General features: G+C 41.5%; 1 protein-coding gene across 1 annotated transcript in view; it reads right to left on the reverse strand.

The window, feature by feature from the left end:
• Positions 1-8825: 8825 nt before the first annotated feature.
• The window catches only part of CFI (complement factor I), a 52334-nt gene continuing 43858 nt past the window's right edge, over positions 8826-17301 (reverse strand). The window contains exons 11-13 of the mRNA XM_012810341.2: positions 14751-15106; positions 10824-10928; positions 8826-9242 (exon numbers count right to left, since the gene is read on the reverse strand). Coding sequence (XP_012665795.1) covers positions 9025-9242; positions 10824-10928; positions 14751-15106 — 679 coding nt within the window. The 3' untranslated portion in view covers positions 8826-9024. The remainder of the gene's footprint in view (positions 9243-10823; positions 10929-14750; positions 15107-17301) is intronic.

Genomic DNA, 17301 nt, shown 5'->3' on the forward strand with positions numbered 1-17301 from the left:
GTTGTTGAAATAAGAAAATATCAAAGTGTAGATGTTGAACTAGATTACCTTTGAGGTTCTGAGGTACCGTCCAGTCCCACACCACATCCTTAAACAGGGCTTGGTCTTTCAAGTTTTCTTCCAGAGAAACTCCCTGGTTCAGAAATAAGGCTCCCAAAATAAAGAATAGAATGTAGTAAAATAACCTGGTTCCAGCCCTCAGTTATGACCCAAACCCAAAGACCCTTCCTTTTTATTTTCCTTTTCTATATGCATTTACTCCTTTGTGATCTCATCTAATTTCTTATACTTTCACTACAGTTTATGCTTATGCTCTGAGGACTTAGACTCAGTTTTCTATGTCCTATACCTCCTCAGGGATGAAATTCTCAAATCCCAGGTCCTCTGGCTGATGGACCTGTTCTCTTTTCACTCAGGCAAATTTCCTTTTCCACTGTGTTCCCTGTGGGAATCACCACCATCTTTGTCAAAAACAAAACTCTTAAGTTTTATTTTTGAATCCTTTTCACATTTAATCATTAAATACTTAATACTGTTGCTCTGCAGTAATTCCAAGATATACTTTCTCCTCTTAATTCCCGCTATCAAATAACAGGGTTTGACACTGACCACAGACTAACTGTATAATCTGCAGGGTTTGTTGTAAAATAAAAGTGCAGGGCCACTGCTCAAAGTTCATTCAGAATTACCACCACAGCATATGAAATGTCCCCTTTCTCCACATCTTAGTTATTGCTTTCTTGATAAAAGTTATTTTAACTGGGATGAGATGATAACTCATTGTGGTTTAATTTCCATTTCCCTGATGATCAGAGATGTTGAACATTTTTTTCACATACTTGTAGGTCATTAGTATGTCTTCTTTTGAGAAATATCCATTCATGTCTATTTCCATTTTTAAATGGGATTATTTGTTTGTTTGTTTAGTAAGAAAAAGAAGTATTTATTGGTGATCTGCACAGAAGGCTGGCCTTATCCTAGTGACTGCAGGCCAGATCATTTTTTTTACAGTTGAGTTGTTTGAGTTCCTTATATATTCTGGATATTACTCTCTGACATATGATTAGTTTCCAAGTATTTACTTCCATTCAAGAGGTTATTTCTTCACTATATTTATTTTTTTATTTTGCTGTCTAGTTTAATATATTGCTTTTAGTCTTAGTCATAAAATCCTTGCCAGAGCAATGTCCTGAAGAGTTCTCTCTGTTGTCTTCTAGTCGTTTTATAGTTTCAGTGCCTACATTTCATCTTTAATCCATCTTGGTTAGTACAGCCACTATAGAAAATGGCATGGAGATTTCTCAAAAGACAAAAAGTAGAACTATTGTATGATCTAGCAGGCTCTCTACTGGGTATTTTTCCAAAGGAGAAAAAGTATATCAAAGGAACATCTACACCCCCACATTTATTGCAGCACTATTCACAGTAGCAAAGATACAGAGTAAACATGTCTAGTGATGGATGAATGAATAAAGAAAATGTGTCTATATACACAATGGAATACTACTCAGCTATAAAAAAGAATAAAATCACATCATTTCCAGCACCCTGGATAGGACTGGACATCATTATGTTAAGTGAAATATGAGTAAGTCAGGCACAGAAGGACAAATATCACATGTTCTTACTCATCAGTGGGAGCTAAAGGGTTGATCACATGGAAGTCGAGAGTAGAGTGATAGACACCAGAGACTGGAAATGGTGTATGGGCTGGAGGCTGGGACAAAGAGAGAGGTTGGTTAATGAGTACAAGCATACAGTTAGATAGATGGAATAAGTTATAATGTTTGATAGCAGAGTAGGGTAACTATAGTTAAAAACAGTATCATGTTTTTCAAAATAGCTAGCAGAGAAGACTTGAAACATACCCAATGATAAATATTTGTGTGATGGACACCCCAGTGCTCTGACCTGATCATTACACATTTTATGCCTGTATCAAAATTTCACATGTACCCCATAAATATGTGCAAATATAATGTGTCAAAAAATTGAAAAATTAGTGAGAATTTCAAGGCGATGACGAGTGCCCAGCCCTTTTGAATGTGGGGCTTCTTGCCACTGCACAGGATGCACGCCCTGGATGACCATATCATATAACTTCTTCTACATGACCCACTTCCATTTTTTCTTCCCAAAAGTTAGCATAAAATGTTTGAAAAGGGCGGCGCCTGCAGCTCAGTGGGTAGGGCACCGGCCACATACACTGAGGCTGGTGGGTTTGAATCCAGCCCAAGCCAGGTAAAATCAACAATGACAACTGCAACAACAACAACAAAATAGCCAGGCATTGAGGTGGGCACCTAAAGGCCCAGATACTTGGGAGGCTGAGGCAAGAGAATTGTTTAAGCCAAGAGTTTGAGGTTGCTGTGAGCTGTGATGCCACAGCACTCTACCAAGGGTGACATAGTGAGACTCTGCCCCCAAAATATCAATAATAATAATAAATTAAAAAAATAAAATAAAATGTTTGAAAAGAACCTTCTTTAGAGGGAACTTTCATATAATCAGCAAAGTCTGTTATTTTTGTTGCAGGCATCATTGGTAGCAAATGCACAGCTGTGTCCAGGGCTTTTCTGCTAGAGAATGGATAGTTTGTCTACATGTACTTTGGCTGTGAAGGGTGAGAGCTGAGACCTGGAAGAACACAGCTGAGCAGGTAAAGTATTGGTATGGCCTGTCCGAGGAGAGATGGGTGGAGGTGTGAAAAGTGGTCACATTCTAAATGTAGCAATGGTAGAATCAAAGGGCTTTGCTGATGGGCTGAATATGAGAGGAAAAGAGGAATCAAAGTTGGCATTGAGATACTGGTCTAAGCAATTGGAAGAAAATAGAGTTCTCACTAACTAAACTAGGGAGGATTGCCGAAGGAGCAGCTTTCAGGAAAACAATTAGAAAATTTACTTCAGGCATACCATATTTGAGAAGCTGATTCTGAGTCTGCAGCTCAAAGGTGGGATAGTTTAGAAATAATATGGAAGTTGTCAGGATAGAAATGGCTTGTAAAGCCGCGGGGCTTGATGAGATCCTCTAAAACAGGTGTCCTCAAACTACAGCCTGCAGGCCACATGCGACCCACTGGGTGTTTTTGCTGCCACTGCTTGTCCTGCTTAGCAGTGGACTTGTCCCAGGGCCCGCAGTCTGGCCCTCCAACAGTCTGAGGGACAGCGAACTGGCCCCCTGTTTAAAAAGTTTTAGGACCTTTGCTCTAAAATATGCGTATGTAAAGAGAAGCAGAACAAAATCTAAGTCTTAGGAGGTAATGGAATGAAGAATCAGTAAAGCAGGTTAAGAAGGAGCAGCCCAGTGCGGCAGGAATAGAGCTCAGAGAATGCTGTGCTCTGGTGTGTCAAAGGCAGAAGAACCATCAATTCTGCTGATGTGGAAGAAGATGAGGACTCGATACTGACCACTAGATTTAGTAACTTGGAGGTGACTGGTGAACTTCACAGGAGATGTTTCATTGGAGTACTGGGGACAAAACTCTATTGTAGTCAGAGGAACAAATGCCTGAGGTGCCGGCCAAAAAAAAAAAAAAAGAGAAACTGAGAACAACAATTATAGTAGATGTTATCAAAATAAAATTGAAAATATAAAACACACTCTATTTGTGCTGATTCTTGTCTGAATGTTTTGAGTGCCTTGAAGTAGGATCTTCTGGATGGCCAAGACTAGGCTGTATTTCCTATACAGAACTAAGAATAAACACAGGAAGTCAAGTATCTCTTCTAGAAACCCCTAATGATCTCTTCACTGTACAAGGACGTCACAGAACACAGTAGTATTGATGAGGTGAGAATGCGAGAGTTTTTCAGTTTAATGTAACATATTAACTTGGAATGTTTACAAACTAGACTATTGTGCAATCACAATAGTTAAATAACACAAAAATCAACAAAATACAAATGATCAAGGACGGTTTCTAATTTCTAGTGTTTTTCCATGTCTCATTAAATGGCCTCAGCAGTGCTATTGTGATGAGAATAAATGCCACCTGGTAAAACAAATCCAGCCATAATGTCTCTCTTTTGTCCAGGATGACAACAAATACCATGTGATGAAATCATTCTGGTTATAAAGATCAGTCTTTCCCCAGTGCCAAGCCTGGATGGTTATCCTCTAAAAGGGAGCTCAAATTAAGGAGAAATAGGTGCTAGTTTCTTTTTTTTTTGAGACAGAGCCTCAAGCTATCCCCCTGGATAGAGTGCCATGGACTCACAGCTCACAGCAACCTACAACTCCTGGGCTCAAGCGAGTCTCATGCCTCAGCCTCCCAAGTAGCTGGGACTACAGGCGCCCGCCACAACGCCTGGCCATTTTTTTTGGTTGCAGCCATCATTGTTGTTTGGCGGGCCCGGGCTAGGGATTCGAACCCGCCACCTTAGGTGTATGTGGCTGGCGCCTTAGCCGCTTGAGCCACAGGCGCTGAGCCAATAGGTGCTAGTTTCTAGCCTCTGGCTAGAACAGGCGTCCTCAAACTATGGCCTGCGAGCCACATGCAGCCCGCCTAGGACATTTATCCAGCCTGCTGGGTGTTTTTGCCGCTGCTGCCTGTCCTGCTTAGCAGCCAACTCATCCTGAGGCCTGCAGTCCGGCCCTCCAACAGTCGAGGGACAGTGAACTGGCCCCTTGTTTAAAAAGTTTGAGCACCCCTGGGCTAGAAGGTCGGTGGCATGAATAGCTTTCAAGATGGGACAAAGTGAAGGATGAGAGATAGCTGTGCCAGATCCGTGAACATGGGCTGGTTCCATAATATGTTAGAGATAATGGCTGTCTGCTTGGTGAGGGTAGGGTGGGGATGGGCAGGTGTCTACCATCAGGCAAATTTAATCAGGAAGAGAGATTTTTCTAGGTATCTTTGTAGGCAGAATGTAAGATGACTTGGCACAGAAGCAGCACTGGAGAGCTGGAAAGGAACTTGCTTAGGTGTGGCTGCAGGTTTTGACCATCAGGACAAATTCAGTATGTGCTTTCTCTAGCTCGGGTTCACTGCTTGCTTTTCAGCTTTGTGTACTGTACATCTTCACTGGGCTCCCATGGCACCGTAACTGTGGAATGGCTCTAAACCTGCTCGTATTCCTCTATCCCCTTTATTTCTGCACTCAGTGGCAATATCAACCACCTCATTATCCAAGAGCCTGGGAATTATCCTAGACTCAAATCTCTCTCTTTAGTATTTGGCTGTCTGTTTGTCCCCAAATGCCATCTATTTCATTCAACATATCTAGAATCAGCACCATCCTTTTAATCCCCGGTTTAGTTTCTACCTTCATTATTCTTCAATCCCTCCAAGGGTCTCTTTTGTAGCCTATCTCACCCCCTTCCAATCCATCTTTCTCACTCCCTCCAGTTTGAACTTTCCAGAATCCTTTTATGGTCCCAACTCTTTGGCATGAGGCCCTCCCTGCTCTGGCTTTTTCTCCCTCTCCAGCTCCTCAGCTGCACTGTGTGCTCTAGTCACACTGAGCTGCTCTCTGTTCCTTAAGCAGCAGGGTCTTTGCATTTGCATCTGCCAGGACAGTCTTTCCTTCCATAATTTAGAACAATGGTTCTCAACCTGTGGGTCATGACCCCTTTGTAACAATGAAAATACATTGCGGCATTAGGAAGGTTGAGAACCACTGGTTTAGATTAAGCCCCCCTCTGGGGACACCTTCTTTGACACTTCAGGCTGATTTTCCTGATCTCCCTTACATTTTCCTTACCATTGTACCTGGCAAAGTACAGCTTCATAATTTGTTTTCTCATCTCCTTCATAAGATGGTGCAGTCTGAAGCCAAGTGAAATAGCAGATGATGGCACAGCTCCACATCCAGTGAGTTCTGTGTCCTGCCCACCTTTAGGGAAGATCTGCTAACTCAAGGAGGCACAGCGGCACAGGGTCTAGCAACAGTGTCCAATGCCCAGACTTTGTGGTACAAGCTGTCTCTGGGACTGGCGTATGAGCTGGTGGCAGTTGGAGTCTCTGATGGAGCTGTCCTATGGTGGTCTTTGAGCATTTTTCCCAGATGTGTAGACTTCCATTCTCTGACTTTCCTGAACATTCTGTGAACTGCCTGATATCTTTGAGTACATTTTTTTATTGAGCTGATTAAATAGGCTTCTGTTGTCTGCGGTTAGGAGCCTGAGACAGACCTCTAAATGGGAAAAACTTGGCATCAGGTCATCCCACTCCTGCTATTCCAGGTCTGTATCGCATGGAGTCCTTTCAGAGAGCAGGCTCTTCACCCTTCAGGCCCTGACCCTGTTCTGCTCCGCTGCGAAGCCGCCGGGTTCTAGGTCACTGTGCAGACTGGCAGGGCCCTTTGAGGGGCCCCAGCTGATGGTGTTCCATGTGCTGGGTCCCCACCTGGCTGCTCTTGAGCACTTTCTCTTTTTATCTCCTGCATAGTCATCTTCTAAGGTGCCTCATTGTGCCAGGACTTCTGATCAGGACAAGGTGGTTTTAAAACACGTCCACACATTCTTTGATACCCGTTTTCATCCAGAGATGGATTATTTCCCTTCCCTTAAAACTGGGAATGTCTTTGTGATGGAAATGACACTGAATGACATCCAAGGCTAAGTTAGAAAAGGCCAGGCCGGTTCTGCAGTGTCTCTTGGGACTCTCATCAGCTGCTGTGTAAGAAGTCTGGCATCCCTGGACTAGCCATGCTGACAGCCCATGTGGAGAGAACACAGAGAGAGGAGACATCTGAGAAGCCCCGGCTGTCAGATTCCTCCCTGCCCAGGCATCAGAAGTCTGTGTGAAGGAAGAAGCCTCAGTGATGATTCTGCTCCATCCTTGGCTGAATGCAGCTGCATGAGAAGCTGAAAGGGGAGCTGCTGAGCTGAGTCCAGCCAACCCCAGATTCATGAGCAAAATTATAAGCAATTTTAATTTAAGCCACAATTTGGGGGTTCCTTCTAACACAGCAGTGGATAATGAATACTTTCCTGTACCCTTTAATGACAAAGGAATTTAAAATATGGGCAGCATGGGAAGGAAGAAGGGGGAATTATCGTTTAGTGAATATGAAGTTTCAGTTTGTGAAGATGAACTATTTCTGGAGATGGATGGTGTTAATCATTGTGTAACAATTTGACTACTCTGGGCAGTGCCTGTAGCTCAAGGAGTAGGGCACTGGCTCCATACACTGGAGGTGGCGGGTTCAAACCCAGCACCAGCCAAAACAAACAAACAAACAAATAACAATGTGACTGCTCTTAATGCCTCTAAACTATACACTTAAAAATGGTTAAAATGGGGCCAGGTATCATGGCTCATGCCTGTAATCCTAGCACTCTGGGAGGCCAAGGCAGGAAGATTGCTTGAGCTCAGGAGTTTGATACCAGCTCGAGCAAGAGCAAGACCCTGTTTCTACTAAAAATAGGAAAACTACCCTAGCACTATGGTGCACGCATGTAGTCCTGGCTACTTGAGAAGTTGAGGCACAGGGATCTCTAGAGTCCAGGTGTTCAAGGTGGCAATGAGCTATGATGATGCCACTGCATCCTAGCTGGGACAACAGAGTAAGACCATGTCTCACAAACAACAACAACAACAAAAAGGTTAAATGGTTAATTTTATGTTATGTATATTTTACTACAATTAAAAAAAAATCTAGTAGCAACCAATTTTGGAATGTATGTTAAAATGGATATTTCTATTATTTAAATAGTTGAGTCCTGTCCAAGACTGGACTCCGATGCCATATTAATGGTAATACTTATATGAAAAATATATGTCTGCCTTCAGGATGATAATAGCTCCATTTTAAAAATAAATAAACAATATTAACTAATATTTATTCATTGAATGCCTGCCCTCTATGAGCCAGGTGCCAGGGAGGTAGCTAGAAAGAAGACATAATTGTCACTCATTTTACATTGTAGTTGGGTTGTGGGACCAGTGAGGGGAAAAGATGGACAAACCTATAAAAACAGACCGTGTTGGGGGTTGACAGTGCTCTATGCAGGTTAGAGCAGGTGACATATAGATGGAGACAGGGTCCACTGTCGCCCTGAGGGGTAGTAGTGCTGTGTACCCAGGTGGGAAGGAGCAAGTTAGGGAGGGGCAATACGGAGCCTGTGTTGGCTGGTTTCTTTTGAGATGCTACTAGATATAGACAGGACAATGGCAAGTGTTCAGTGGCACATACCAGGCTGCAGTTCTGTGTTCAGTGGCACATACCAGGCTACAGTTCTAGGAAAAGGCAGAGCAGGAGATTTTGTGAATTTGAATGAATTTGTGAGTCACTGAGTTGCCAGTGAAATTTAAAATGGAATCTAGGTGAGGTCATCAGGGAACGTGCAAAATGAGAGACCAGAAGGAACAGCAGCCAGGAAGGAGTGTGATGCCCTGAAGGGTCTAAGGCTGCTGGGAGGAGAGCAGCTAAGGGACTGTGAGGTCTGACCCAGACAGGCCAGGGGTGCTGGTTAAGTATCTGTGGAGAGATTTAGAGAAAGAGTCAAAGAGAACATGTGAAATGGACAGAGTGAAGACAAAATTTTCAAGAAATTTTAATAGTTCAAGAAGCAGAGAAATGGACAAGACCCGTGAGGTCAGTTATTGCCCTGTGACAGGCACTATGCCTTTCCAAATATTTCACATAAATATGTAATTTCATTTGCTACAGAATTTCAGTTTCCATTTTGTAGGTGGAAAATGAGGTACAAAGAAGAAAATAAATTGCCCAGGGACAAAAGTAGTAGGTGCTGGAGTTGGGATGTGAACCCGGGCTTATGTGAACCGATGTCATTCAACTAGTTACACCTTTGGTATCGTCAGTACATCACTCCTGCATGAGAGATAATTTAATCCAAATTTCTGATAAATAAAATTCGTATGCTTAACCAAAATATTTATTTGATAATTACACAGCAAAATTCCAGTATGGTGTAAACTTTGTAGAGGCCTTTAAAAATACCCAATGAGATTTGATTCCTTTTTTCCCCTAGAGAAAAATTAAATATACAGTTTCATATCAATTAAAATGGAACTTCTGAAAGAAAAAGAGTAGAAAGAAGAGGAGGATCACAATTTTACATATTATGCTGGGAAATAAGAGGCCTTCCCACATGGTAGCTAATCCAGTCAAAATAATTGGCTACTTTGGTGTAAACACCTGGGAACTCTGGTTGGCCACAGTTTTCACCCCAACTCACAACACCCCAAACATAAGTCACATTGTTGGCATCCGTACAGGTCAAGGGGCCTCCAGAGTCCCCTTTACAGGCATCGATGGAACCATCAACTGTACCTGAGAAAGAAAGGGGGAAGAGACGGTCACACGACACGGTTCCTTCTATTTGCAAAGCTACCAGGCCTGCTCTGCCTCCTGCCTCCTACACCAACACGTGTAAGGACCTCAGTTGCCTTAAGCTTACCTGACAGGAAATCACAGAGTTGGAGAGATGCAGGTTAGGAAATATTTTATATGTCTTCTTTTACTAATGCCCTTAATTCAGCATGCTTTTCCTGTGTTCTCTATTTCATACAACCGTATACTGAGACGAACCGCAACCTGCAAGTTGCATCAGACGCTGAGTGGGGACTTACTTAGTGCTTATCAAGATTCTAAAGTGGATTGATCATTCACTGTTTTAATCCTGACCACAATCCTATGTGGTATCAGCTATTTTACAGCTGAAACGAACAAGGCGCAGAGTTTAACTTGTCCAAGGTCACTTGTAACAAATAGCATCGCCTGGGCTTGAACCCAAGCAGCCACACCTCAGAGCTCACCCTCTTAACCACGATACCACCTCCTGGAAGATTTTACGCTGTTCTCCCCCTTCCTCCACTGTAATTCTGAACCATTTCAAGACAGAAGAACACTGTCTCCTTACTCTTATGACCTTCTAAGGTTTTTGAATCACTATTCAAAAAGGTTATAGGATATTAATCACTGCCCTTTTTAGTAAAACATTATTTATAAATAGCTTCAATAAAGCATCCTAAATGCGCCACACAGGCTGGTGCCTAGCCTTTGAATCATCTCTAGAAGCAGGAATTGTTCTTGTAGTGTTAGGGGAATTAACCGTGACAGCAGCGGGGACCACGGCCTGAGAAACGCAATGTGATTTCTCTCTTTTTTTTTGAGACAGAGTCTCACTTTGTTGCCCTCAATAGAGTGATGTGGCATCACAGCTCACAGCAACCTCAAACTCTTGGGCTCAAGCAATTCTCTTGCCTCAGCTTCCCAAGTAGCTGGGACTACAGGTACTCACCACAAAACCCAGCTATTTTTAGAAACAAAGTCTTGCTTTGGCTCAGACGATCCATTGGCCTCAGCCTCGCAGAGTGCTCCCAGATTACAGATGTGAGCCACCGCTCCCGGCCCACAATGTGATTTCTAAGGAGGTGGTATTACTTGAGATGAGATGACTTGAACTTCTCTTTAGAAGTGGTTTTAGTTTTGGTCTTGGGCATATTATTACCTTTTGTCTGTAAAACTTTGGGTAAATCATATAAATGCAATGCCCCTCTATTTCCTTATCTCTTTAGAGCCTCAATTTTCCAAGAGAGGAAACTAACTCAAAGTCACATGACTAGTAATTGCTAAAAACTGGGATATAAATCTAGGTCTGATTCCAAAGTCTGTGCTCTTAGTCACCTTGCTGCACTAGTATATAATAGTTTAAGGAAGATGTTTCCTCTTGGTATTAGAATAGGGGAACTTGAGCTACAGGGAATGGAGTACAGAAGTTGGCAATAGCTAGAAGGCCAAACGGAAGCGTTCAGGGCCCAGAGCAGGGGAGCTGATAGGGTAGGGAGGAGGAGATATTTGCTGGCAGGAATATATATACTGTATATCCCAGATGAGCCACTTAGCACTTACCTGCACATTCCATTTCTTTTTCATAGAAGCGATTTTGATAAAACTTAGAGCAGTTGCCAATTAGGTAAACTTCACCCCACTGAAGGGCAAAGACTTTTTGGTCATCTGAACAAAGTAAGAACACAAACATTTAGAAGTCACAAATAAAGAAATCAAATAGTAAGCCATTAGGAATATAAGAGAGTATATATTCCTAACATACAGATGAACTTTTGAGGATAGGGCCTTAGCATATTTCATCACACTTTTCTCCTCATATCCTCTTTTTCTGTAATTGTTTTTACAGAAAATTGTATGGATCATCAAGGGGGGTTATTGAACATATGGCATGAAGTCACATTCTTTAAAAAAGAGCTGGTACCCTGAGATGAATGAGATAAAATCTTTCTCTTTTGGTTGCAGAGTTCAGTAGAGCAGTGGACAGGAATCAGTATGGGATTGTTTCCTCTAAACATCTCCTATCGTCTTACAATCCCTACTTCCTTGAAAAATGCATGTTAGGGTGAAAATAACTTTTTAATATCAGAAGTTTGAATAAAGAAAATGCATATGAAGTTATTAACGTGTGCGTGGGGAATGAAATTCATTTCCTAAGTGATTTGAAGCAATTAAAAGGAGATTTAGGATTTCCTTTCTATTTAAGAATTTTGGGACTTGAACATTTTTGGTCCAAGAGAAAAAGAAGGGCCAGGTACTATTGACAAACATATTAGGGAAGATGAAAATATAAGAATACAAGTGAGATGTCTCAGGGATAAGGAGGGAATCTTTGCCCCATCTCCCCTCCTCCTTTTCCCCAGAGCTCAGCAATTTTCATGCTTTAGTTGCTTATTTTGTGTCTGCTTCCTCATCACTCAAAGTTTTAGGGGGCAAGAATAGGCCTGACTCATTCTTTACCAGCACCCAGAATCATGCTAGCTGCATGAACTCACAGTAATCCAGTTATATACTAAGTATCGTATGCCAAATGACCTCCCCTTCACTTAACTTATGAACGACCTAGGGACGGAGACCTCTGGTTTATCCTGGAGGACACCTCCACAGACCCTTACCTGTAGTATGTACGAGGTACTTAATTATAGAATTAGTATTCTACTCCCCCGAGAAGCAGAGGGACATAAAAGCCCACCAAAGCATATGGCAAATCAGGAAGGAGTTTCCTTTTTTTCCTTCAAGCTTTACTTTAAGTTGGTCTCAAGATGGTTGCCTTTCTTGGAACAAGAGCCTTTTAAAAACTAGGAATTTATTATTTCCCTTCAGTCAGGAAAAGTCTTTTAAAACTGTGAGAAATTTTTAATGGTCAGGAGCTAGCCCCCTTCTCTGTACTCTTGTTTTGTAGACTTCTCATAGTCCCTTGTCACCTTCTGCTGTCTGATGGGGGCACTCATGTCTGATGGCTCCTCTGCAGGTAGGCATCTTGACCTAGAATTATCCCAGGATGAGGCAGTGAAAGCACAGAATTTGACCTCCCGACTTCAAGGTAGCCAGTAAGCACCCTGAGAGCTGGCTTTCATCTTACAACCCTGGAACCTCTTCATCTCTTTGTCTATTGACTGGGGCCATATTTTTTGCCACTGAAATCCTCGCATGTTAGCATTAAAGTGCACTTAGTAAGCGCTCAATACATGTGTTAAGCCATATTTGACTAATAATTTTGTTGTTGTTGTTGTTGTTGTTTTTGAGACAGAGTCTCATTATGTCACCCTCAGTAGAATGCCATGGCATCACTGCTCACAGCAACCTCCAACTCCTAGGCGTAAGTGATTCTCTTGCCTCAGCCTCCCAAGTAGCTGGGACTACAGGTGCCCACCACAGCGCTCGGCTTTTTTTTTTTTTTTTCAGAGATGGGGTCTTGCTCTTGCTCAGGCTGGTCTTAAACTTGTGAGCTCAGGCAATCCACCTGCCTCAGCCTCCCAAGTGCTGAGGTGGGAACCACGGAGCCTGGCTAATAACTTAATTGTTGAATAAGAATATATCTAACTATAACTTATAGGAAAATACATGGGATGGAAGAACATGTCAAATGCCAGATAAAGGATATGATCAACCAAGTTCAAGGTGTGGAAATACTAAAATAAGAATTAACCAGTTTTAAAAATAAGTACATTTTAATTAAAAGGAAGGGGTAATTATCCTAGATTAAAAGAGATTTAAGAAAAATAGCTACTGAATGCAATGTATAGACTTTGTTTGGATCTTGATTCAAATAATCTGACTGTAAAAATATTTTTTATAAATAGATGAGGAATATTAAACACAGACTGGTTATAAGGAATCACTTTTATTTTGGGGGGTATAAAACTAGTGTTGTGTCCTTATCTGGTAAAGATATATACTAGAGTATTTATAGATGAAATGACATGACATCTGTGATGTGATTTAATATACTCCAGGAAGGATGTGTGGGAAACATGTTGAATAGCTCCCCATGTTCCCTCCAGTGTCCTGACTCAACCTTCCCTGAGAGCCCCACCTGTAGGAACTCTTAGCTTCTGGTTTTCAATTGGTTTTGGACAAAGAAGTTTCCAACAGCAGGGAGGATGATGAGATTAAGGACAGCTGTACTCAAGGTCTTTGCTTCTGTCTAGACTACCTGCTCTACCTAAGACTTTTTCCTGATAACCACTCCTTCCCTTCTACCTTCAGATCTAGGGGTTGCAATGACGGCTCTGGTATTGCTAGTCCTGGGCACCTGTGGGCCTTGTGGTTCTCTAACCGCCCACTGGCATCTTAGTAATTAACTCTTTTATAAATAAACCTTTCTAATTATGCCATTGAGATGCCAATTGATAACAGGGAGATAAAATAAGAAGGGAGTATGTTGATAACCGTGGAAACTGGATGATGACTAGGTAAGGGTGCATTATACTTTAATCTCTACTTTTGTGTATACTTAGAAAAGTACATCATTAAAGGTTTTTTTTAAGAAGAAATATAAGGATACAATAATTTACACTTCTAGATAAATTATTTCCTAATAAAGTTTAGTATTTTACAAGCTATGTATTCAAATGTACTACAAATCTAGGTTAATTTCAACATATATTTTACACTTTTTAATGTGGCAATTATAAAGAAGGTGTTGGAATATGACTCTACAAGACCCATTCAGTGACATTACTTGAGGTTTCTGCTAACAAAGAGAGTTTAAGAGAGTTTAAGAGGTCAAAAGGAAGCTAAATTTCAACAATAAATCTTCAAGAGGAAGGGAGAAGTGTTGGGTGGTTTAATTCTGATCTAATCTCTAATTCAGCAGATCATGCCAATAATTTATCTCTAAGTGTTCACATCTCTCAGTCATATGAAGTATTCGCTTCAAGTCTTCTTAAAATCTCAGTGAATGAATTTCTTGTATTTCCTTTCTCTTTGTGGATGGGGTAGGCCACAGGGAATGGGGAAGAAAGGAAAGAAGCGAGAAGGAGGGTTGTGAGAATTAGTGACTCAACACATACTGAGGCTGTCCTTTTGCAAACCTTTTTATCTTTCATCCACATTTCCTCCAACAAATCCCAAAGGTCCCTGCCTTATATCTCCTTATCTATATATTTTTTCTTGATTAATGGTTACCCATTCATCACAGAGAGAGTGTATGTGTCCATTGAAAGTCTGGCTACATAATTTGCAGTAAAAAATGGAAATGTGGAGTGGGGCCCTTTCAAAATGATTAAAAATTTCATGATGGTGACAGTAGGACAGTAAATCAAACATGGAGCCCCATCTGAGTATGGGGTGCTGGGCAACTAACTGTACAGTCAGAAACCCACGAAGTCAGCCCTGGCTGGATACTCACTTTTCTAGATATGTTCCTCTCTGGGCATTAGGGCATTAGGGCATTAGGGCATTAGCACCCATGCATTAGCACCCATGCATTTCTCTCCTCATTCATTTTCAGCCCCTAGATTCTGATTAACAAATTATAAAACATACCTTTTTCTCGACCCCAGCCAGAAATGATGCATCTACTGTTAGGTTGAAATAGATATGGAGACCAGGGGACACAAGCAGGGACGGATTTAGGCAGCTTACAAATCCCCGGTTTGGGGTAGCCTTTCATTTCTATCAAAGCTATGTCATTCTGGTAGGTGCTTCCATTGTATTTTTCATGGATAATAATCCTATTCACCCGTTCAACTTTTGTCTCAGCATTAGGTTTTATCCAGTCTATTAATGATGTCCAGATTTGGTAACGGTGACTTCTAGTGACTCTATAACAGAGAAAAAATAGGGAGGGGGGGGGTGAGAAGGGAAATAAAATATATTGACAAAAAGTTAAGTATGGAATTCTAACACTTCATCTTTATTCTCCGTTTAAAAAGACTTTTTTCATTTTCCCAGACTTTTAAAATCCTTACTGTCATGAAGCAGCAAGATTACATTTATTTAGTGTAGATTTATGTCAATGGTAAATGGTAAAGAAAGGAATAATCCATTTAACTACTTAATATCAGGAAAATAAAGAACTAATAACTAGAGATGCCCGAAGTGAAAGGCAACTTCTGCCTTGGGAGCGAGTGAGCCATCACTGTAAGTGTTAAGCAGAGACCAGACAGCATCTTGCCAGAAATATAACTGAGGAACCAGAGAGTTAGACCATGTACTCTTATTACTATGCCAAACCCAGAGGTTCTTAGAGCAAAGAGCCCAGCAGTCCTTATCCTCACCTTCAAGACTGACTTCATTCTAAGATTGTACTGTATTTATGATGCCTTCACATGCCTTGCTACCTGCCAGGCCAGTGATTCTCAACCTTCCTAATGCCACGACGAAAATAATTTTATGGTTGGGGGGTCACCACAACATGAGGAACTGTATTAAAGGGTCATGGCATTAGGAAGGTTGAGAACCACTGTGCTAGACTGTGTTGCTTAAAGCCAGAGATTGGATCTAGTTCATCCTTGCAACCCTGGTGCCTAGTATTGTACCTGAAACATAGTAGCTGTTTTAAAATCCTGCTGAAATAGTGAATGAGCTAAATAGTGCCTGTTCCTATGCCTCACTCCATTTTCATACCAATTTTCAGCTCATGGTTTCAAGCAAATGTGGCATCTGCTATTATCATCTCAGGGAACAGAATAGAGTCACTGGTGAAGCAGGTGTATTGGAGCTCAGGTTTTGTTCATTTTGAAGAAAGGTGCTAAATAAGGACCTTGTTTCCAAACCATGAAGTATTTCATAAAATGGATTTTCCTTAAGCACCAAAACTTATTCTAAACAACTTAATAGAAATCTTGGCAAAGTGTATTATGTATATACGCTTTCTCAAGCATAATAAACCAAACAGAATTTATCCTTACATAAAGATGATATAGGTAAATAAATCACCTTAAAGTTAAGCCCTGATGTCCTAGGAGATAATGAGATGTTCAAGATACTTTTATGTACACTGTGCCAGGAATTCTGTCATTAAAATTAATTTTTCTTATTCTTTTTGGATCAGAGACCCTGAATGTTGCTGAAAGTTTGACTCTGTTAATTCAATTTATTCACCATCTGGTGTGGACCTGTTACACCAGGCACTGTATTAGGCACTGGGATGCAGTAGTGAGCAAAATCAGAAAGAATTCCTGCTCTCATGGAGCTCGGGGTCTAGGGAAAGATGCAGCATTAAATGGGTAATCACACTGATGAAGGAATGTACTGTGAAAAGTGAAAGGAATGAACAGTATATGGGCTTTTAAGAATTTCTCAAGAGGATTTTGACTTAAGGGAGTCAGGGAAGATTCCGTAAAGAAGTAAAGATTGAGCTGAGACCTGAACAGAGGGTGGCATTAACTAGGGAAATAGGATAAGGAAGAACATTACAGGCAGGGGAAACAATATAAGAAGGTCCCTTTGCAGGAGCCAGCAAATGCGCTTGAGAAGCTGAAAGAAGCCCAGAGCGGTGCAGAAGGAGCAGGAGGTGGCGCTGTGGGGCAAGATGAGATTGGCAAGGGGAAGCAGGGGTCGGGTTACACAGGGCCCAGGTAAACCATTCTGTTTAGATCTTTATCCTAAGAGGGATGCAAAGCCATTGAATTTTAAGTTGTATAAGTGATCCAGACTGGGAATAGAAACATTACTCTTGCTGTACAGTACAGAAAAGATAGATGGGGCACAGCAGAGAACAGACTGGAAGTAGTACCCACCCACTCTCCCACCACGCAAATGAGCCAAGCAAAGTCATTTGTCACCTATGGTTTTGGTCTGCCCTTGCAGTGGGCTCAGCAGTTTGGTCTGTAGAGGACACAGTCTGTCCTGGGGGATTGGCCTCTGGATTTATGGTCATGAATACCAGAGAACATTTAGCTTTTGATAGAGTGGAACTCCTCAGTGACTTTTCTCATATATGCTTTTATTTTATTTTAATTAATTAATTTTTTTAAGAGATGGTGTCACTCTGCTGCCCAGGCTAGAGTGCGGTGGCACAATCATGACTTGCTGCAGCTTTGAACTCTGAGCTCAAGGATCTTCCTGCCTCAGCCTCCCCAGTCATTGGGAC

Source organism: Otolemur garnettii, unplaced genomic scaffold (genome assembly GCF_000181295.1).
Source record: "Otolemur garnettii isolate 467f Iridium unplaced genomic scaffold, OtoGar3 scaffold00129, whole genome shotgun sequence".
In the NCBI taxonomy this organism is placed as follows: domain Eukaryota; kingdom Metazoa; phylum Chordata; class Mammalia; order Primates; family Galagidae; genus Otolemur; species Otolemur garnettii.